Source organism: Eriocheir sinensis, chromosome 47, assembly GCF_024679095.1.
Source record: "Eriocheir sinensis breed Jianghai 21 chromosome 47, ASM2467909v1, whole genome shotgun sequence".
NCBI classification, from domain to species: Eukaryota; Metazoa; Arthropoda; class Malacostraca; order Decapoda; family Varunidae; genus Eriocheir; species Eriocheir sinensis.
Genome location: NC_066555.1, coordinates 8899037 through 8922465, shown reverse-complemented (window position 1 = coordinate 8922465; position 23429 = coordinate 8899037). Strand labels below are relative to the sequence as shown.

At 42.9% G+C, this 23429-nt stretch overlaps 1 protein-coding gene across 1 annotated transcript in view; it reads left to right on the top strand.

Annotated features, from left to right (window-relative positions):
* The window catches only part of LOC126981367 (DNA damage-binding protein 1-like), a 130798-nt gene that overhangs the window by 934 nt on the left and 106435 nt on the right, over positions 1-23429 (top strand). The window contains exons 2-3 of the mRNA XM_050832389.1: positions 14350-14498; positions 17530-17656. Of these exons, the coding sequence (XP_050688346.1) occupies positions 14350-14498; positions 17530-17656 (276 nt within the window). The remainder of the gene's footprint in view (positions 1-14349; positions 14499-17529; positions 17657-23429) is intronic.

Below are 23429 nucleotides of genomic sequence, written 5' to 3'. Positions count from 1 at the left end.
GGGTCGACGGATGCGAAGCCTCTTTTAGAAAGTACCTTGTATCTGTACAACACACTGTTGTATTGTTTTTCCATCACAAATGGAAAGGGGGTTGAGGGGGCGAAGCTCCCCCGTTAGGTCGATTACATAGTTATGTTTGATTATTTGGTTAACATGCAGGAGGAGTAGGCGTGGTCTGTGAAGCACAAGGGACATATATTCCATATTGTTTATATCATTGTATTCAGGTTAATTTATTGAGTTTTGGATATGGCCTAAAAAATATGTTCAAATTGGAATAATATATAACATAAGTAATTGGAAACGCAATCAGCCACACCTCCCCGGATCACGGCTCATCACACACTAAGAGCTACTTGATTGAGTAGTATGCTCTCATTCCTGCTGTGCCAGTTATATGGGTCAGAAATCAGGGTAAAATTCTAGTGTTTGCCCATACTCCCCCCTCCCCCCCATACAAGCCTGGGGACCTGGTGGGAATGCGGGGTTTCGGGTGGGGAACACGAAATTCGTCGCAATCGCGTATTTTTTTTAGTGTGTGTTTGTGGGGGGGGGGGATAAAAACTCCTTAGATCTAGGGAAATTCCCTAAATTTTGGGATTTTTCCTCCCACCACCACCAAAATGAGTGTTTGTGACGAATTTAGTGTTTCCCACACGGAACCCACATGCTCATTGGATCCCCAAGCTTGTTTTGGGAGAGAAGCGTAGTGAACCCACCAAACGATGCTCACCTCACCATCTGGCATGGCGCCGGAGGCCATCTGTGCTCACATAAACCGCCTACACCACACTCATGCCCTCTCTCTCTAGTAGGTTGTCACCTTATCACAAGGTTTCTGTCCTCCAAATAGAGTCCGTGGCACCAAACACAGTGTATCTTCATTGTTTATCAATGACACAAGCAAAACCACCGGCTAGCTGTGATCCTTCCAACGCCGCGCCTTAAACAGTACTGCGGGTGCTAAAGCAAGTGAAGGCTCTCGAACCTCCTGCCCGAGCTGTTCGAACACGTGAATCCTTACAGACCGCAATTTGAATCTGCTTCACGGGTTCGTATTTCCAGTATGCAAGGTGATTGTGGCTATTGGATACGAATCCAGAATACGATAATCCGCCTCCATATATCATAGTTAAAAAAACAAAATACATGTCCCTCAACCATAATATGAAGGCAGAAGTACTAAAAAAGTAAAGAAGAAGCTGAATTAATCCCCTTCCCCCAACGATCTTGGGGGACCCGCGGGAAGTCGGGGTATTTGGGTGGGGGAGCATATTTAAACTACTCCAACCGAACTGTACGACCTGCTAACGGGGGGCTTTGCCCCTCCCGACCCCCCTGCTAACCAAGCCCCCCCCCTGGACCCCCCCCCCCTCTTAAAGTACCCCAACCGAACTTTATGACTTAACAGTTAACTGAGGGGCATTGAACACAAGTAACCTGCGTTCGTACGTGCTACCAGTTAAGTGAATACATAGTCGTGTATGACGGTTGCGAGACTCCTATGACATAAATTACTAACCGTTTAGATGCTTCACTATGACCTTAATGCTCGAACCTCCCTTTGGTATGGAGAGTGAGTGAAATTGCATGGTTTACGTACGTTGTAAAAAAACCCAGAATGTTTGAAATTTCCCTACATCTAAGTAATTGTAAGGAATTTCCCTACATCTAGGGTATTTTTCAACCCCCCGTAACTCAAAAACTATGCATTTGCGATGTATTTCATGTTTACCACCGCATTCCCCGAAGTCTCAATGGCCCCCTAGCCAATTTTGGTTGTGAGGGGTGAGTATGGGCAAACACTAGAATAATACTGAAATCAGCAAACATAAGAGGCTGAGTACGAAAATTTGGCAAATTTGGTGGCCGAGTAGTTGTCACAGCCAGTCGCAAGCATTGACTGATTGTTTTGGCCAGTGAGATACATATCTAGACTCAAAGCCAATCATATAGTTCCTTTTTTACTTGCAATGGGAAGCAGGAAAAATTTGAAGTTTGAACTCAGTCTGTGCCCAGAAGTGGAGTGTGAAGCACGTTCCTTGACTGACTTAGAACCACAGAAGTAGGTAAGTATTGCGTTGGAATTCAGTTTCATGTTCTTTTGTAGACACAGATTATGATTTCATGGGCAGAATGTGATTATATATTTTGTAGAGAATTTAGTTTTGAGCAAACCAGTACCAGTACAGGTCAAAAGAAGAAGAAGGACGGGTGGCAGGAGGAGCATAAGGTTTGAAGTCGGTTGGTGTATTTTTGAAATAGTTTCTAATTACTGTTGTACCTTCAGGGGGTGGGGGGGTCGAGGGAGGGCGAAGCCTCCCCTATTAGCAGTTAGGTTACGTTAGGTTAGGAGGGTGGAGGGGGTCGAGGGGTGGCGAAGCCCCTCCGTTAGTGGTTATGCTATGTTTCCTTAGGTTAGGGGGGGTAGGGGAGCCGAGAGAGGGCACAGGCGCTTAGTATTTCACGTGAAACTGGCTGATGGGGTAGTGGCGGCTGCAGACGAAGCGAGAGATGTTGAGAATGTGTGGTTAGTGCGGGGCTAGGCTAACCCCGCAGCCGCCACTACCCCATTGGCCAGCTTCACGTGGAAATACCATAGCGGCAATTGCCACCATTGGTAACGATCAAAACAAACAAAATGACTGTGAAAGCGGCCCTAAGTGCATGTTGTGAAGTACAAAAGTGTGGAGAAGGAGGACCTAAGAAGTGATACAAAGCATTACAGGTCAAAAGAAGAAGAAGAAGGTCCACTACACTGGCAGGTGTTGCGAGAAATATCTCCCCGATGAAATTAGTCATTCTGCTGTCCACTACGCATGCGCGCTGTGGGAATACACAGCATTAAAAGTATTAATTTGCCTGGATTTGTTCTAGTTTTTCCGCTTGTGATCTTTGTGAGCGGTGAGGGAAATATGGAAACAGTAAGCAAGTTGAACCTCTCTGTGAACTATTTTGCGGTGGTGGCAGTGGTTTACGTTCAATAGGCATTTAAAAGTCAATCATGATATTAGTGATTTAATGATTATAACAGAAAGAGTTAGCAGATTATTTCATAACACACAGAAAACTACCAGAAAAATATAGGTTTGTTCAACTGGCCCACGGGTGACCGCGAGTGACCACCCTTACTCTAGCAGACGACACCACGTGGATCACAACCATGTATTCATAACTGCCAGGCAATTGTAAGGCAGCCGCCTTCAACTGCAGCTTAAAACGACCTGTTCTCACTTCCCATTTTCTGCCTATTACCAAGGTACGTATTTTGAGATAACAAGGGAGTAAAGTCGAAAAAAACTGATAACAAGGGAGTAAAGTCGGAACCAATAAGCGCTTTTACATGCATTTCAATACCTCTTGTTTCATGATCCTTGAGTTTAGCGCCATACCCTCGGAACGAAGCAAGCGCGAAACTCGAGAGGGTACTGTAGTGCTGAAAACACAAAGATCGCACATTAAAGCACAAATGCAATCGGACACGAGTACACGCATGTTATTTCTATGAGATTAAATCGCGGACTAAGACTAGAGCCGTCATCTAGCGGTCAAGAATTTCTGTAGACCAAGCAAGAATTTCCCCAAATCTTTGCGTTTCTTGTTCTGGCGCGTCAGATTTTCAAGAATTCCCCCCAATTCCTGGCAATAATTGGGGGTCCTGCACAAGCTGTGGCGGGGCTGAGTACGACCACTGTCTTGCTGGCTGCACCTCCATAGGCCTCCCCCTGGTCACGAAAAATGGAAAACAAAATTTTTTGCCTAATGAGCCCAAAAATATCTCCACATAAAGAAAATAACATGGAAATTTCCTCCTTACCCTTTTTTAAATGCCCCGACAGCATTTAACTGGCACCTGTGGCGCGGCGCTGCCAGACATAATCTCACCACTGAGATATTTTCAACTCCTCCTCTAACAATTGTTTTTCTTTTGCACAACACTACATTCTTATGATATTGTATCACTATAAGAACACAACTAGTCTCAAAATAGTAATTCTGAACGGGAAACATAAAAATGAAGTGTGGCATAACACATGACCTACAGGATCAGCGGGAAGGTGTCTGTCTGGCTGGAGTGAGCTTGACCACGGGCGGGTGGGTGAGTCACTCTTGGACGAGGTGCATTGCTTTCATCTTCGCTTGATGAACTCCGACGTCTTGCCATCTTCGTTCTGCCACCACTTTGTGGATATAACCACCTAGAGGTGGAAGGAGGTGGAGAAGATAGTTGAGTAGGTGATGGTCCAGAGCATATGTTTGAGGAGTAGTCAGCTGCTGCTGTGTCTGCTGGATAATATTCAGATCCACTTGCTGATTGGCTTTCTTCACTTTCTTGAAAAACATAATCTTCATCTTTATCACTATCATCTATTGTAGATTCACTGTCAGTATCACCCTCCTCTTCATTCAAATGAAGCTGAATTTGCTCATCAGTGAGAGCGCCGAGTCGACGTCTACGTACTATACTGTATAAGCATGCTCTCAACCAATAAAACTACCGTGCATAAAGTCATCACTTGAGAAAAGATGCCTGACACTTCAATAAACGTAATTATAAACCGCTAGAGGCATTTCATTCACGTGGGAAAAAAATAATAAAACGTCATATGACGTGGTTGACCAGAGGGAGTAACAACATTAACACGTCAGGTGACGTGGTTGACCACGAACGGGTTAACCGCCCAAGTCTGCACCATCGTGTTTACCAAGTAGGCTTTCTAGCAGATCCAGCACTGCCACAAGAAACTTTTTACAGGTCCTGTTTTACAAAACTGGAAGGCTGATTGCTCTGTGCTGTTCATAGGTGCGCGCCGGCGGCTTTATCGCTGTGTAGCTGTGTTAGCAACCGCGGGCTTTACCACCCAGGTCAACCAGAAGGCATACCAGAGTGATACCCGAAGCGGTCCGGGTCGGCAATGGGCAGCAAGTTCTCCTAGCAGGCTTCTGTACGGATGCCCGGGCAGGCACCCCAGGGCGCTACCCTTTTAAGCCCGGCAATGAGCCTGAAGGCCCACAGACGCCGGGCAAGTACGCCAGGCCGCCCCACTCTGAGTGTAAGTGGGGAGGATAACCAAGGAGTCAATGACAACCTGTCGCATCTGCTTGCGTGGTGATCTGTGGCTGTTTAGTTACAGTGTGTTGCCCTTGCGAGCCAAGGGGGGGGGGGGGGTACTCCCTGCACAGTGCATCCAGCGGGACCACGGAGAGGCCAGCCACAAGAAGGAACCATGATTTACGGCCAGCCCGCACCTCCAGATCGGGCTGGCCCACGGGACTCCTGAACCCCTGCGGGCCCCTTTACTCGCCTTACCGTAAGCATGGTAAAATCCTTCTTTCACATGTCGGACCGAGGGCGGTACTTATCCGCATTTCTTATTTCGCCCTCACTCCCACAGGAGTGATAGCGGACTCGCACTCCTTCTCCACAGGGACGGAGCCCTGCTCACCAAGTCCAGTCTGGATTTAGGCAGTCATTAAGGCTTAAGCTAGGGTTCGCACTGTGTGTTTCATTTAAACAGTCCTTTGACGCTCCCACCATTTAAACCTGCAATGCCTTGACTCTCGTCACTTTGATATGGTCTGCAGCACTCGGCAAGGACGTTTACGTGCTAGTTGTACTGCAAAGTACACAGTTTTCCTGCGAACCTTCGCACCAGGGCGTCAATATCATTGCTACGTGCAAGATGGGGCGCCACCGGGACAGAGCTTAGAGGCATCGTGTGGGCAATTTGAATGACTTTTGGCAGCGCACAACAATTTTTAAAATTTTTTTGGAAAAAATCAAATGTATTTTAAAAACTCCTGGATACGGGCGAGGTCGGATACGGTGCACCCAGATAACTGAGGGTTTACTGTATTTCCTTCTCAATATATTGCATTTGAGTTGACAATCATTTTGATATGTAATACATTGGATTTTGTAATACATTAGGTTTTTGCAATGTTCATTGTTGATAGTTAAGACCCCAACTTTAACTGCAGTTATTTCAAAACTCTTCTGACTAGACGGTTCATATGAATTAATTTGTCTAGGTATTATCCCTTTCATTGCTAAAAGCTCGCAGCGGGCGTTAGGCGTATTTGCTGGTGGTGGTAACCGCTCACTGTGAGCTCATGCCGCACTCAATTCTCCCGCGTATGAGTGTTCCAACACTATTTTTCAAAACACTGGATTGCCAATTGAGTGGGTTCTTCACTAAATTTGGTGGAAAATCATATCAACCCAGCGCGGCTAATCTACGGACGAGTAACTGGTGGATGTTCTTGCCCAATATAGCGGCATTTTTGCATAGCTTCACCTATCACCTGACTGATTCTTTGACCAAATAGTTGTAAATATTGCAGTTGGCAATACTACCTTGCCAGAATCTCAAGGAAAGATGTCCGCAGTTCCCACAATATGGCTGATCATCCCGCACGCAGTGATGTAAGTGTTCTTATTCATCACTCCCTGAACATGCATGTATGTTCTCAGGAGAGGCACACATAACCGACTCCTATAGATCTGGCCCGCCTCTTTCCAATGGTGTTTTTGTTTTTTAGCTGTGATGAATAGTTTTTGAAATACAGAGGTTAAAAGAGACCCCCCATTGGGCTGCCTGACTGCGCCTGAGGGGACAGTCACGTCCCGACCCACGCTCAAAGAAAGGGTTAATGAAGGGGCTGGAGGGGTCCGTTGCATCCCTGGAGTAATTCAATGAGACAAATAATTGAAACAGGGTTGAAAGGGGGTGAAGCCCTCCTGATAGGAGGTTACATATATATTCACCTATCTTAGTATCCTTAGGCCGCGGCCACACATGGAGCGAGAAAACGGGCGAGAGCGAGCAGGTAATGGCAAGAAAGAGAGCTGATAACCGAGAAAGTGAGGAGAGTTGACGATTAACTTTTCTCGCTTTTCTCGCGCGAGATTGCTCGGTCAGAAGGAGTGACATTACAGACATGCTTCTCTATTATTTGCCATAACTCATCTCATATAATATTATGAGATAGGACATTTTGGTACCGTTAAACACAACAGTGATTGCAGAACTTGAATATGTTTGTGAAAACTCAATAGAATAGAAACTAAATAAATAGTGACGAGTTGAAGTTAAATTATCACTCCATAATGTTTATAACACATTTTACATATAGCTACCATTTGCAGCGGCTGTGAAATGAGTACTAAAATAAACAATTCCATCTTATAGAGAAAAGCCTCCTGAACACGATGGTGTATACAGATTTTTCATAAAACGCCAAATAAGTGAAGCATGGAACTATTTATAAAAACATTTCACCTCATCCCTCGTTTGCGCCGATGCACCGACGGGGGTGGGTGTGAGGCTATACTGGTCTGCGGGTCGTGTTGCCATGACAACCCTCGCCTTGCCCCTCTTTTAGTGTGGCCAAAGAAACTCGCCATGCCGCTCTCGCTCTTGCTAGTTTTCCTTGCAATGCCCTTTCTCTTATCTCTCCCTCCGCACCACCATGCTTACACATAACTGGTCCAAGGTACTTAAACTCATTGTCCTCCTCCATTTCTTCACCATTCAAAATTATTTTTTCTATATGGGCATACAAAATCTACAACCTCACTTCTGCTGTGCTCACAGACATCACTTTACTTTGTTGACATTTACTTTCAGTTTTCTCCTGTTACAGACACTATCAAAAACACTGACCAAATTTTGTAAGTCACTTTCATTTTCTGCAATGAACACCGTGTCATCAGCAAACAGTATCGAATTCAGTACGCACTTCCTTCCCTCATTGAACATTTTTACTCCAACTTCTTTTCTGCATTAATAAAATTCTGCATTAATAAAAGAAGAAAAACAAAAAGTAGAAATATACACCGAACTTTACTGTCTCCAAATATACATTGTATAAAGAAAAATACATACATACATTCACTAGGGGAGGCGGTGGTTGAGTGGTCAGCATGTGGGCCTAGGTTCGTGTCCCACCAAAGCAAACTGATATTTCAAACCATCGCTGAGTGGCGGAAGATTGCCTACATGCTGCCCAGATCTTCCATCAACTCCTAACTTCAGCAACTTTGTTCAAGTGGAGCACCAGGGAGCACACGGGTCAAGCAGTAATCATATATCATGGCAGCCACTTTAAGGAGACCGACTGAGTAAAATCCTGTCTTCTTTCCTTATCACCCAAATTGCAGATTTGATTTTTTTTGATGATTTGTTTTGCATAAGTGAATCTATAGTGAACGTTTGAGCAACTTTAATCCATAGTTCTTTTTTTTTTTTTTATCAAAACGTCAAAATGTATAAAAAAACATTTTGATGAATACTGACTAGGTTTTCCTTTATAATTCCTTGCAAAATTGCCTGACAGTAGTTTACATCATAGGTAAGAAAGCTGTTGCGGCAGAATTTTTGTTTTCTCTTAGAAGTATTACTCACTCAAAGGTGAGGGTGTCAGGGAGCCACTGCCTCCCTCATTGTTGCCAGTTTTTGTTTGCATCGCATGGTGTTAGAAACTATCTGGCTGGTAGGATTTGCTTCCTTCCTTTTCTGTTTTAATCTTCTTTCTTGGTTGTGATGATCTGTCAGAAGCTGTCTTTCCTTGTCTTGTATTCGTTTTGACTTTTTGTTTTTATGTTGTATGGTGAGATGGGCTCTTCTCTCTTGAAACTGAAGTAGAAGGCTGTGGTAATGATGGTGTTGATGCAGAAGGATCAGGAACAGCGGTTGTGGCAGCAGGGAGCGAGGGAGAGGTGGTGGCGAGTGAGGCAGCAGCGGTGGGTGGTGGCGAGTCAGGCCTCGCTGCTCCATGCGGAACGCCTGTCTGTCTCTCTTAATTTTCTGCTCGAGTATGGCGTGCCTTCTTCAAGCAGACAATCCCTTGACAGTGGCAGCCTTTCTTCTTGGCATTTGAACTGGATGAAGCCAGCATCATCAGCAGTTTTGTCATAAGAGGAAAAAAAGGCAGTGTGAGGGGAGAGCGTACACACCTACATCTATCGTTTGCGTGACAAGGACACGCAGTGATGAATTATGGTGAGAGCTACGGGACAGTATTGTTCCGTGCGCACAGGAGAAAGTATCTGACACCACCAGAGAGAAAACTATTCTTGTCTTAATACTACAGTGTTTTTCTTACAATTTTTTTTCTAAAGGTATCTTCTGCCTCACCGACCATTTAAACTCGGTCGGTAAAAATTCTCCCTGTAATGTTTTCTCTATGCCCTTAGGATGATCATTGGCGAAGTTTCTCATTTTCAATATTTTTTTGCATTTTTCACCTCGGTCGGTCTCCTTAAGAAAATTTACACCTGTGCCACTAATGGGCTGGGGCTGTCCAAGTGGCCCCTCAAGAGAGCCTACCGGTGTTACAGGCAGCACCTAAAGGGGGGGGAAAAAAAAAAAAAAAAGCTCGAAAGTTTATGAATCAAATTTTTACACTGAATATACCAATACCAGTGGATGTTTATGAGCTACAATCAGAATTTTCATATGACCAATAGTTATTAAGAAAACAGTAAATCTGAAACACATTTGAAAATTATTATAAGTATATATTTGTTTCCATCACTCAACTCCACCCACGGGAGAGAATTGACAATTAGTTTATTCGTTAGACCTAGCTTGGATGATTGATGCACCAAATTTTAATGCAGTTCAGACGAAAACTTTATTTTTGGCTTTTTTTTTATGCAATTTGCGTCTAAGCTGAGTTTGTATGTGGAAGTACGCTAGATCCTTGTTTATCCGGCATTCAATACAACGGTGCCCTCAAAACAACGGCACAAATCTGGAGCCTGGATTTACAAAAATTCTTAACTTTTTTTTTTTTTTATGTGCTGCCTCTAGCGCCTGTAGGTTCTCTTGAGGGCCTTATGGACGGTCCCAGCCCATTAGTGGCGCAGGCTAATTTCATTTATAGTGGCTGCCGTAATGTATGACTTAAACCTCGCCTCTTAAAATTGTCTCTTGTATGGTGTAAGAAAAATGAAAGTGTCCACAAAACTATAAAATGTATGAGACATGCTTAACCCGTGGGCTTCGGCTATGGGAAAGCCGAGAAGTGGCTGAGAAATGACAAAATTACACTGCATTTTGAGACTAAGAAAACAGCATGGAACGTACATCAGAGTACTAATCTCATAACCATAAAGCCGTTAAAAATATTTACTTTTACTCAAACTCTATTCTTCTTGGGTGGTGTTTGTTACAAAATAAACAGTCTTGTGACGCTTGGCATCAAGCCGAGAGTTGCTTGTTGTCTATTATAGAGAATTTGACAAGTGATTACTGTATGGATAGCTAATTCAGTATGCCATGAACTTACAGCACCACCTATGACAAAAAAGTCCACCTCAGTATCACTCACCCACCACAATGACCCAGGGCATTCATGGTGGGTTGCGCTATGCCACCAGCGCCTACAATTAGCTCGAATTAGGGGTTTTATGGCGAGCCCTTTTTAGGGTCTACCGTACCACAGCCACGACTCGTGAAAGCCCTGTAAAGGGTCTGCCGATGTTCACAGGTTAAGAGGCGAGTTTTAAGAGCACCAGTAGGTGCATACACAATCATCTTGTTTATTATACTGATACTATACTGGTAATGTACTGGTGAGCTTGAACAGATCGATTCTTCCGGAGGTTAATATTTTGGAGTGGGCTGAGTATCGCATGTAAATGCTGGAAGGGGCATGCGCAGTAGAGGGGGGCCAGGGGGGGACCGATCAGTCCGCCATGCTGGACAGCATGTGCGTGATCTTCCACCACTTGGCGATGACTTGAATAATCATTGTTTCGGTGGGGGTTCGAATCTATTTCGCGCTAGGTCCTCGGGCACTCCACGCCTGGCACGCTAACCACTCAGCCACCCCCTCCCCAGAGTTTCACTTAAAGTTGAACACTTCAGTAACTGAATATGTAGTAACAGTACATTATAAATGTTAAATGATGATCTAGTCAAGAAATATGGGCATTTTAAGGTAGCATTTATACTTATAAAGGTTATGTTTATCATCGGTGCAAGGTAATAGTCTTGTTTGTAAAGAGCACGTGTTCCTCACCGTACTATAGATCAGTGTGTTGTGCCACCGTATCAAGACCTACCTTTCACCGTTATTACTGGACCAGTCATTCGGTAGGATAGGTTATATTTACTCTATTAGCAATTCTATAGGAGTTCTATTCTATTGGGGAGGCAGTGACTGAGTGGTTAGTGTGCCGGTCCCGCGTTTTGCCTTGTCCTGGACAATGTGGGTTCGAATCTGCCGTTACCAGCCAAGAATAGATGGCGCCACTATAAACACTTGCTGGCGCCATGATGGGCTTGGGCCAACCACCAGGCCCAACCAAGAAAACTTACAGGCACTCTAGGCCTGGACATAAAAAAAAAGGAGTTTTGGCAATTCTATAGGAGCAAGTCTTAAAAACAATGGCAAAACGGTTTATCTGGCACAAGCTTCCCTCCATTCATGCCGGATAAACGAGGTTTTACTGTATGTGGTTGGCCTCATTCCAATGTTTGCATAAGAGTGCCAGCCTCAGCTAACATTATGTGGGAGTGAGATGAAGCTTTATTCTCATTGAGCTCATAAGGATATTGCTTTCTATTTGTCTAGCCCAATTTACAAGATATACACTGTAGTTCAGGTAACTCTCGATTTACGCGAGTATTGCGTCCTTGAAGAGGTCATGTAAATCAAAAACAATGGAAATCAAACAAGAGGTAGGTTTCTGTCGAAAAATAAATATTCACTTCATTCAGTGGAGAGAGAGAGAGAGAGAGAGAGAGAGAGAGAGAGAGAGAGAGAGAGAGAGAATATCCATATCACCGAGATATCCACTCATGCACTGTCTCAGCCTCACTCGTGTGAGGAAGAAATGAGGGACACCATGAGCGACTGGCTAGTATTGGTACCAGTACCAAGCAGTCTGGTACTGGTACCATACTGTATAGCTGGTATTAGCACCGGTACTGGTGCCGGTACCTGCCCACCTCTATTGTTGAGTAGCGTGGCAGTGTGGGTACAGTATTGTTGTTCAAGTGGCGCGCGGGAAGAACTGAGCTCAGCTGTGTGGCCGCAGCGCTGTGTGAGTCCAGTTGCATGAGACATATGGTGGCCGCTACATTAAATATTGCGTATAAGTGGAAAAAACGTGTAAATTAAACATTTATTTGCATTTTGGACCCTGCGTTATTTAAAAAACGCGTAAACCAAACTCGCGTAAATCGAGAGTTACCGGTAGTAGGATATGCTAAAGTACCTGGAGTTGAAAAAGAAAATTGTGGACACATTGTGATTGCTATCTACTGTGTGTCCTTTCTTGACAGGTAATGGAAGTCCTCAAATAATTTGTTTTAGTTAATCTTTCTTAAATGCGCTGCTTGAATGTGCTGAACAAAGTGGTAAAAGTCCAGGGTGAGTACTGAAGACTGGATATTGCCGGAACCAGTGTATTAAATATCCGGGAATAAGCCATTGGCCCCGGATAGTAATGATTCTTTCGCAGACTTATGTGGTTCCTGGACATGTGCATCCACCTAATAGTTGCAGACATCGAGGGTCAAGCGCACTTTGTTATTGCATATTTTAACTGATTTATACTTAAATATGATCAAAAGCAAAACAAAGAGAAAACCATAAGACCCCCCAAAACAAAAAGCCCTCCAAAAAATATTAAAAAAAGAAAAAGAAAGATCCAGTGGGTTGGGTTATAAAATAAAAATCCTAACCCATCACACTTGTAGCTTACCTGTACGTCACCCAGTCACTAAGGGTCAAGAATTTCATTAACAGGCATCGTGAAGTCAGCTTGAGGAATGAGTTTGAGGAATATGCCGTGGATCATTTAGAGTTGAATTTTCAGGGAAGGTTTTAGTGAAGAGTTCATTCAGCTTTACAGACAGATGTGACGGCTGTAGAGCCTTTGGAATTAAGCAAAGGTAGGAAAAATTAAGTAAGTATATTTTGGCTGGATGCCAGAAATTTCTGAGAGAATTAGAATTGGCAAGATTTTGAGATTTTCCATTAGTAAAAGCAGTATTTGGTAATATGAAGAATAGATTTGGCATGATTGCAGGCTCATGCAGGGGCGTCATTTCAGATTTTTCTTGGGGGGGGCAGAGACAGTTTGGTGAGCAAAGAGGCACCACGCGATGTCTTATTCAGTCACTGCCGCTGGTACATTTGTAAGGACTTTCCTGCACCAATAGTACCCGCTCACTGCGCAATGTATATTTGTAAAACTGCTGTGGATTTTTGCAATGTATATGCGGGCAAAGAAAACACAATGTATATACGTAGGTAACGGTGGGTTGACTGGGGTCACTATTGGATTTATACAGGAGAGGGGTACACAGCGCATGGGTAATGGCCTCGTCTCCTCCCTTGTCGGGAGGTTTACATCGAGCTGCTAAGACGAAGGACAGAGGGCAGAGGCAAGCAAACACTGGTGGTCTGTCCGTCGGTGGCTCACCATTTTTTCACCACACTCTTACGCTGGTGCAACACACAGACAACACTCATGCAAAGCTCCACACTCATACACACTGCACACAACAAATCACGACACTCATCTAGCTTACACCTCACTGTAGATCCACACACAGCACACAGTGACACAGGGCTAGATAGAGATGGGGAAAGCACTAGGCTTGGCACTCTCACAGGCCCCCACCATGACGTCACCAGTTCTGAGGCCCACCTCTAAACAGGCTACAGCACGCCTGTCTTTGCTGCTCGAACCCTAACTGCCGCTCAGTGTTGACTGTTCACACACACACACACACACACACACACACACAACAACAACAACAACAAATAATAATAATAATAATTAAAAAAAAAATATATATATATATATATATATATATATATATATATATATATATATATATATATATATATATATATATATATATATATATATAACTAAATCCAGCTGCTGTTACTTCTTGAGGCTTCGCTGGTAGGGGGGGCAAACTGAGGCTTGGGGGGGGCAACTTGAGTCTTGGGGGGGGGCAACTGCCCCCCCCAACACCCCCAAATGACCCCCCTGGGCTCATGTTGACCTCAGGAGTTCCACTTGATTGTCCAGAGTAAATTTTGTTGTTTTTAGTTGATAAGGGGTCATCAAGACAGCTAGTGGGTTGTCTTTGGTCACTCTGCGATGGATAAAAATTGTCAGCTTATGGCGCTGGGCAGGACTTAAATGCCGGTGTCCAGATTACTACACCTGCACGCTGACCACTCAGCCAGTACTTCCCCAGTGACTGGCCTCGTGTAGACTTTCTATTTTTTTGTATATATGTGTTTTAGTTAATAAAGTTTTGACTTAAACTTTGCAGACTTCACATTTTTTATTTACATTTTTCTTCGCAGGTCATTTGACATCTCCAACAGACCTGAACTTGGTGGTGGCACGGAACAACAGAGTTGAACTTCATTTGGTAACTCCAGAGGGGCTGCGACCCCTCAAGGAACTGCCTATATATGGCAAAATTGCATGTATGCACCTCTTTACACCTATGGTAAGTAGTTTATTTGCTTGATATTGTAATCTGTTCTTCCCATGCATTGTTACTTAGAAATTAAGGAGAAAGTCTGCCGTGGATTAAAATTACATCTATGGTCATGAATAATTTATATGTTGTATATACAGTAAAACCCCGATTATCCGAAAGCGGATTATCCGAAAAACCGGATTATCCGAAATTGATCTGGATAATGCAATTAAAATTTAATTTTTTTTCTATACTAAAACGTTATAAAACATCAAAAATAAATAAAAGTAACCACATATGTACTATATTAACACATTTAAAATTGATAAGAACAGTTAAAATGAATATGCTTTCTAATACGTCAAATAGCTTGTAACGAATAGATCAATGTATTAGACAAAAACATTAAACAAACTCTCAACAACACCACGTCCGCACCTTCGCCCCAGCAAGGACGTAAACTAAGTAACAAACTACTGCACGACTACTCTCACTCAAGACAACGACACAAACACGACTCCCTCTCCACTCCATGCCACATTCCCTTCCAACATAGTCATCATACTGTGTCTCCACCTGCACGATGCATCAAGGTCACACTTGCAAGCTTGCACAACCATTCACAATCGCACTCTGCAACATTCACAATTCAGATCTGCAACGCTCACAAGTATCAACATACACTGGTCCAGACAAGGAGACACACAGACAAACATACAATAAAACATTTACATCACATGTTTTAAGCGTACTACTTTGTTTAGTGTAGCGTGTGTTTGTTTGGTTTCATTGTTTACATCGTCAGTCGGCAGTCGCCACACACTTCACACTGGGCCTACCTGTGCTTCGACCTCACTTCTTTCTACATCACCATGCCGAAAGAAACCGGGAAAAGGAAGAAAGTCGTCCTTACCATACAGCAGAACACAATGCCGACGATCAAACTGGCGGCGATCAAAATGGCGGCCATAAATCCTGATTATCCGAAAAATCGGCTTATCCGAAAGAGGCTTCCCCCCTTCCATTTCGGATAATCGGGGTTTTACTGTATTAGTACCTCTGTTTTCATAGAAAAATTTCAAGCTGATCAGATGAAATGAAAAATTAAGAAAATTATTTTTCATTGTTTTTATGAAAATTTTGAATTAATTTTTCTCAGCCATTTTTTTTACTGATTTTCTTGTGACACACACATCTGATAGTTCATTGTTCTTCTTACAATTTGTCAAGATGTTTTATTGAAAACTATTTTTGTTAATCTAAAAAATTTTTTTTTAATTTTTTAAATTGTTAATGGATAATTTTCCCATATATGAAAACTATGCCGTTTTTCAAAAAGACATCTTGACAAATTTTACTACGATATATGATCTTGTATGTCCTAAAGTTTCCTGAAAGTTGTGCAGAAAATGAAAGCAAAAAATGATTTTATGTTAATTTTTTACTAGATTTGAGAAAAACGCAATTAAAGTTTTGCTAAAGTTCTTCGGCCCAGTGAAGTACTATACTGTCAATTCTACTTTCATATGAATTTTATTGGATCAGTAATCACATATCAGTGAGTGCATTAACCCTTTCCTTTCATCACAGCTAAAAACCAAAAACACCATTGGAAAGAGGAGGTCCAGGTCTATAGGAGTCGGTTATGTATGCCTCTCTTGCGAATGTACAGGCACGTTCAGGGAGCGTTGAATGTTAACACTTACGTCGGTGCGTGCGGGATGATCAGCCATATTGAGGGAACTGCGGACATCTCTCCTTCAGATTCTGGCAAGGGAGTATTACCAACTGCAATATTTACAACTATTTGGTCAAAGAATCAGTCAGGTGATAGGTGAAGCTATGCAAAACTGCTGCTGTATTGGGCAAGAACATCCACCAGTTACTCATTCGTAGATTTGCCGCACTGGGCTGATATAATTTTCCACCGAATTTAGTGAAGAACCCACTCAATCGGCAATCCTGTGTTGTGAGAATTAGTGTTGGAACACTTTCATATGCGGGAGATTTGAGTGCGGGTGGAGCTCGCAGCGAGCGTTTAGCACCACCAGCAAACACGCCTAACGCTCACTGCGAGCGTTTAGCAATGAAAGGGTTAAGAGGATCAGGCACCTTGTCCCCCCTTATAAAGGTATTAATCGCTCAAAGGCGAGGGTGTCAGGGTGTGCCACGCCCCTCATTGTTGCAAGGTTCAATCAGTACTCTCCAGGTGCATAGCTATCAGTTGGAATTCCTTTGTCTTCCTCTTCTTCTTTATTGTCTAATTTGGTGTAGTTCTTCTCTTTTCTCTCATTTCTAATTCCTTTTCTATGTATTCATTTGTTCTAAACATTTTTGTGAGCAGGTTGCATTTTTCATATCCATAATTGTGTTCCAAAACTGTTACATGGGTTACAAACTTCACCGTGAAGATTGCTGCATGTTTGATTTTCCAACATTTATTCCATACTCTGGCATGCCAGCTAATGCGCCGCAGGCAGCGTGCGACGCACATGCAGTAGCCATTTAAATCTCCTCGCTATTGGTGTTTAAAATTATGTCTGACTGAAAAAAAATCTACCATTCAAAAGCCAAAGGATAGGGTGTTGCCATAGACCATATAACTCAATTTCGTATTTTTTAAAAATTATTTTCATATTTTCACGGCGGACTCTCCCCTCAAAGGCTCTTATAGGCAATGATCCCTTTGCTCTTATAGGCCACCCTTTACCAGAAATAGTAATGTTGAATGAAAGATTCATAGAAGGTAAGATGAGGTGACACTCACCACACTGATAAGTATGCCATTTTTTTTTGTTTGCAAACACTGCTTTTTGTTGTGTCTTGTTTACTTTGCTTGTTTCAGTTTTGGTAAGTAGTCCCAAGTGTGTATTTCACTTGTTTACTTAATGCTTTCGCAGAGTGAAGAAAAGGCATTATGCTGTAATTCTATCTGAGAAGAAAATGTCTTGTGTGATATCCAATTGTTGTGCCTTGTGTATGTTGCATTTTGAAGTTTTGGGAAAGTGATGTGACTTTCCAAGTGTATATTTCACTGGTTCATTTAACTCTTCCTCAGAATGAAAAGAAGGACCTGCTGTTCATCCTGACAACTCGATATTGTGCTATGATTCTGGAGTGTGTGGGAGATGGAGAGCAGCTGGAAATTCTTACCCGTGCTCATGGAAATGTAGCTGATAAAATTGGTAAGATACAGATAGTTGGATAAACATAGTGCTCAGAAAGTAAACATATGCACCACTGTAACCAGATTTCTCTATTATGTAATGTTTTAACAGTATTTCCTTCAGTGCTATTGGTACTGTATAACCAGATGGCATAAACATGTAATTTTGTAGTGCCCTGTATAGCTGAGACAAGATATTTGCTGCCATTTTTAGCTTTTTAAAGGCATCTATACATAATGCTTTATTTGGTTATTTCTGTTTAAATTGAATTTTATTAAGGTACTGTTCTGAGGCAAAATATCTTGAAAAATATTTTTTGTGTGTTTTGATATTTAATTTTTCTTCATACTTTAAATTTGATTAATCTACCATCAAAAAGGAAAGAGCCAGTCTATTGGAGTGTGCGTGGCTGGACCTTTTAATGCCCATGAATTAATCTTTTTAAGGCTATTTGAATGGATTTTTTGTTTTTTTTCACTTTATAGTAGTCTGGCCTTTCAGAACTGTTTTCTCTTTGTCCAACTGAGAAAAGAATGGGTTTAAACTCTGACTGAGGTAGACTAAAGACCCTAACTATGGTGCTGGGAAATTTTAGTTTTCTCTAGTTAGGGGCAAAAGTAGAATGTGGGGAAGGGGCCACCAAAATGATGTGTCAGGAGTGCCCGGTCTCTCAGGACCAATAGAAGTCTCAATAGACGTTGTTCACTCTAAATGTGTTGTGTTGTATTTTGTTTTTCTATCATATATCTTAAAACAACATATATTACCGTAATATTTGGCAACACCACAGACCATCTCGCCCTCCCTCACTCACAGTGAGGCTTTGGAGCATCCAAGAGGACTTTATAAGGATTTCAGATCCAGGAGATTCTCTGAACAACGCCACAGAACGATAAAAAGAAGAAGGAGGTTGTCAGTGGTGAAGACTATGAGCCAGGGGGATTTTAGTGCAAGATCTTGGCAATAAAGAGGGAGGTGGCACTCCGTGACACCTCACCTGTGTGTGATAATATTCTGCGAGTCCCCGATATATTTTAGTATTAGGGACTCGCAGAAAGGGACCAGATGCAATTCCAATTAACACAATAAATGTTAATAAATAATGAGAGCTAATAATGCATTATGGCATCTCCATGTCTATATTACATGCTGCAATATGCATAAAAAAACACTTCTCAACATTAACCCCTACTGGACGGGGAGCGGCGATTGCCGCTGGGCTGATAGAGGACGGGTGGCGGTGATCGCCACGCTGTTTATATTTCGCTCATGTTAGCCATTCTCCCAAATTTTTTCCTCCCCAAATATGTCAACACTTGTCCTGAGTACTTTTATCAGCGAGTCAGTGCGTCTGAGGCTTTCTTAGTGGATAGACGTGTAAAAGTAGAATATCTGCGTTTGAAATGCCTTGTCGGTCCGTGTGGCCAGTGGCTACGTCTGCTCCGATAGCTAATTCATCATGTACTGATCGCAGTGCAATAGAACATGAACTTGATATTTCTGTTGTAACTCTGGAAAGTGATTTTGAGTGGAGTGACAGTGATTCTGAGTGGCATAATACGAGTAGCGATGATGACGGGGCAAACACCTCAGGTTCACCAGCTCTGACCACGTGCACTGATGCGACACGTTCCACACCTGTTGCTGCCCCATCCACCAGTGGGCAGGAAATGACAAGGCCAAAGTCTATACATACCAAGTCAAGTCACTCTGCCTTCAAAACTGCTACTAGCACGCGCAGGGGGCGGTTTGGGGTGGAGCAGCGGGGTAACGTCATTTGAATCCAAATACCCACCAGTTCACGAGTGACTAAAGCTGCGGCGGTGTGTGCACTTTGGATGTGGATTCTCTCCTTCTATCACTGCGCGTCCAGGCAAGCCATTGACGAAAAAAATCTGCCTTTTAATTAAGCTATGCATGGCTGTAATTCCAATGCCTACAAACGGCGGTGTGGGGTGTGAGGGGGGGGCATGTTGAAGTGATTGATTTAGATTAGTCCGCCTTTCTTTGTTTTCTTTAAATCCCTGTTTCTACACTCTCTAGTTTGGCTCCAAGCAACGTCCTCCCACAAAGCTGTGTATGACTTGACTTTGTATATATAGACTTTGGAAAAGGCAGCCTTCTGCTCCCCTTACATCTTGCTACATTCTTCTCCACCTGTATCTCCTTCAAGGTCCAGGAGGAGGATTGAGTTTGCATTATCCTCTTCCTCTGCTGAATCTTCTCCTCCCAGTAGTGATGCAAGAGGTCATACATGAGGAAGAGCAGGCGGGAGAGGAATAAGAGGGAGGAGAGCGAGACAAACACAAGTTGGGAGGGGAAGGAGAGTGCGGGGTGATAACGTTATCACACCACCACAGCATGTTAGTCTAAGCCACAGCAAGCCAGAGTCGAGAAAGGAAACGGACACAGTGACTCTGTCACCAAATATCTGCAGTAATTACTCCCATTCAACACACTGTATCTCAATAACTATAGAATCTAAACACTTTGGGAAGATTCCATTGGAAAGAGGAAGAGTTAATGATAGTCAGAATGCATATTTCATTCACCTCGTTTCTCTAGTTAAAGAGTATTGATAAAGTGAATGTAAATGAAAATAAGAGATTGATGCGTGTTTGCCCGTACGGCGAGACAGGAAATTACAGCCCGTCCCGTCCCGTAGGGGTTAAAAGCGGCTTTTCTTGAAATGCAAATTATTGCACTTTGGGTGATAATATTGACATAACTGTTCAAGGAATCAAAGTTTAGAAGATATGTTAGGATGGAGGAATGGTTGGAGAAACTTTCTAATGTGCAACATATGGGAAAATGTCTTGCATTATTTTATATAGATGCTTTTAGTAAAAACTTGGTGAAAAATAAAAAAATAAATAACTTTGCAATTTTTTTCCAGATAATGAAAAAAGTTGAACATTGGAACTTTTGCATTTACAATAATAAATAAAAGGCCGCAGCTACTATTCCATAGTGTGAAAAGTAATTTCAATATTATTCGCTAAATATTCAGTTCAAACGATTTTTTTTTTTTTTTTTTTTTTTTGGAAAAATGAATTTTCGTGCAAAAACTATTGAGTCAAAATGGATGAAACTTCCAAGTTTTCTCCCTTACCGTATTTTGTGGCGTATAATGCGCACCTTTCTCATTTAAAAAATGCCAGGAAGTTAGCCCTGCGCGGGATACGCCGAAGGTACAAATTTTTATTTTTAATATTTTTGGTCTGCTGTTTTCCACCGTAGTTTTGAGGTTTGCATGGGGCTTTATGGATCAGCGTGACTCCTAGGCTGCCACACAACTTCTTCGTGCCATTCTCAGTGTTTCCGTGACTAACGATGGCAGGAGAGTTTTTCATATCTTCCGTATCTGATTCCCCGCCCGAGTGTCCACAGCCAGTGACCTCGACTCCTCATAAGCCTCCTCTTGCTCCCAAAAGAGCTCTCAGTGTGAGCGCAATTGGGAGAGAGCTGAAACTGACTTTTTCAAACTTCGAAAGTGGTGTTAATGGTGAAGACAGTAACATCAACAGCATTCAACTCCAACCCCTCGTCTTATCAGGAAGGTTGAGCCCTGTTATTGTGCAACCTGGCTTTGTTGGCCATCCTGTAGATCAATCTCATTATGGTGATAGTGACACTCACACCCCTGAGGATGCATCCCACCACCCTTCTGGGTTATCAAGTTAAGAACATGAGGGTAATGAAGGGGGTTTGTAACGGGGTCGAGTGCGTGGAGGGGGAGGGCGGCTGACAACCACAACCTACACAGTGCTGAGTACACAGGCTTGCTTCGACCTAAAAGTTACTGCGCTTCATCACATCACCACGGAAACACCACATGATGTAGAGACTTCGGGTTTGAGGCAGACTAAAGAGGAAGGATGGATTAAGAGAATGCTCATAAATTTAAACCTACTGGCTTAGGTAAAGCTGTGAAATTGATAATGGAAAGTGACCAATTTTCGGGAGAACGTCAGAACATTGCCATATGGGGAGAACTGATTTCACGGTACACCCCCGCCCTTTAGGGGTTTACAGAAATTTTGGGAAATTCTACATCATCAGTGTTTCTGAACCATACATATTTCTGAGCATTTTAAGCACTGAATATTTTTTTCCAAAATTGTTGTCTTAAAGTGAAGGGTGCGCGGTATTCGCAGGAGCTTGTTATACAGTACCCTCTTGAGTTTCGTGCTATGCGAGTTTCATGATCCTCGAGTTTAGCGCTTAGTCCTAAATTCTTACCATCACGACTTTAGCGCATTACCGCCACAAGTTTCAAGTTGCTTTCACATGTACGGGTCACGTCTACCTACCGTCGGCGTCATGCGTGCTGCCTTAAATGGCGGTGTCCAACCATTGGGGCTATGGGCAACCGCGGTTGCCCGTATGCCCAACCGGGAGCGAGTTGTTGGTTGTCCTTATGAATGGAAAACGGTTGTGAGTACGAGCGTGGGTACCTGGGTACCGAACGGCTGCATGTAAACAAACAGACGACGGCAGTGGCTGAGGAGTGAGGAGCAGTGGAAGATGGCCCACCAAGAGACTTGTAAAATGGACTGGCAGAGCTGCTTTGCTTACTACTTAATTAACAAGATAAAAGAACACACCGTGCTGTGGAACCACAGTCCAAAACCCTTTTTCTCCAGTCTATGAAAATTGCAGATCTCCTGGTGTTGTTTTCCTTTTTTTCTTCTTCTTCTTTTGACCTGTAATGCATGGCAGTGACAGTGAAAAGTAATAGTGAAAAATTGCAAAAGTTCATAGAAAAGCAAAATCAGGGAAAGAAAAGGACAGAAAAACACCTAAGTTCAGGGTGAAGTGTATAAGTGCTCACTGTTAAGTAACTAAGGGCCGCTTTCACAGTCACTTTGTTTGTTTTGATCGTTACCAATGGCAGCGATCGCCGCTGAATATTTCACATGAAACTGGCTGATGGGGTAGTGGCGGCTGCAGACGAACCGAGAGATGTTGAGAGTGTATGGTAAGTGCGGGGCTAGGCTAACCCCGCAGCTGCCACTACCCCATTGGCCAGTTTCACGTGGAAATACTATAACGGCGATCGCCGCCATTAGTAATGATCAAAGCAAACAAAATGACTGTGAAAGCGGCCCTAAGTGCATGTTGTGAAGTATAAAAGTGTGGAGAAGGAGGACCTAAGAAGCGATACAAAGCATTACAGGTCAAAAGACGAAGAAGGAGGTCCACTACACTGGCCGGTGTTGCGAGAAATATCTCCCCGATGAAATTAGTCATTCTGCTGTCCACCACGCATGCGCGCTGTGGGAATACACAGCATTAAAAGTATTAATTTGCCTGGTTTTCTTCTAGTCTGTCTGCTTGTGATCTTTGTGAGCGGTGAGGGAAATATGGAAACAGTAAACAAGTTGAACCTCTCTGCGAGCTATTTTGTGGCGGCGGCAACGGTTTACGTTCAATAGGCATTGAAAAGTCAATCATGATATTTGTGATTTCATGATTTTTAACAGAAAGACTTATCATATTATTTCATAACACAGAAAACCACCAGAAAATACCGTGACCGTGAGCGACCACCCTTACTTTAGCAGACGACACCACGTGGATCACAAGCGTGTATTTAGAGCTGCCAGGCAGTTGTAAGGCAGCCGCCTTCAACTGTGGCTTAAAAACGAACTGTTCTTACTTCCTATTTTCTGCCTATTAACAAGGTATGTATTTTGAGATAACAAAAGAGTAAAGTCGAAAAAATTGTGATAACAAGGGAGTAAAGTCGGAAAAAGTCATTATTTTCCACGGGTCGGAACCAATAAGC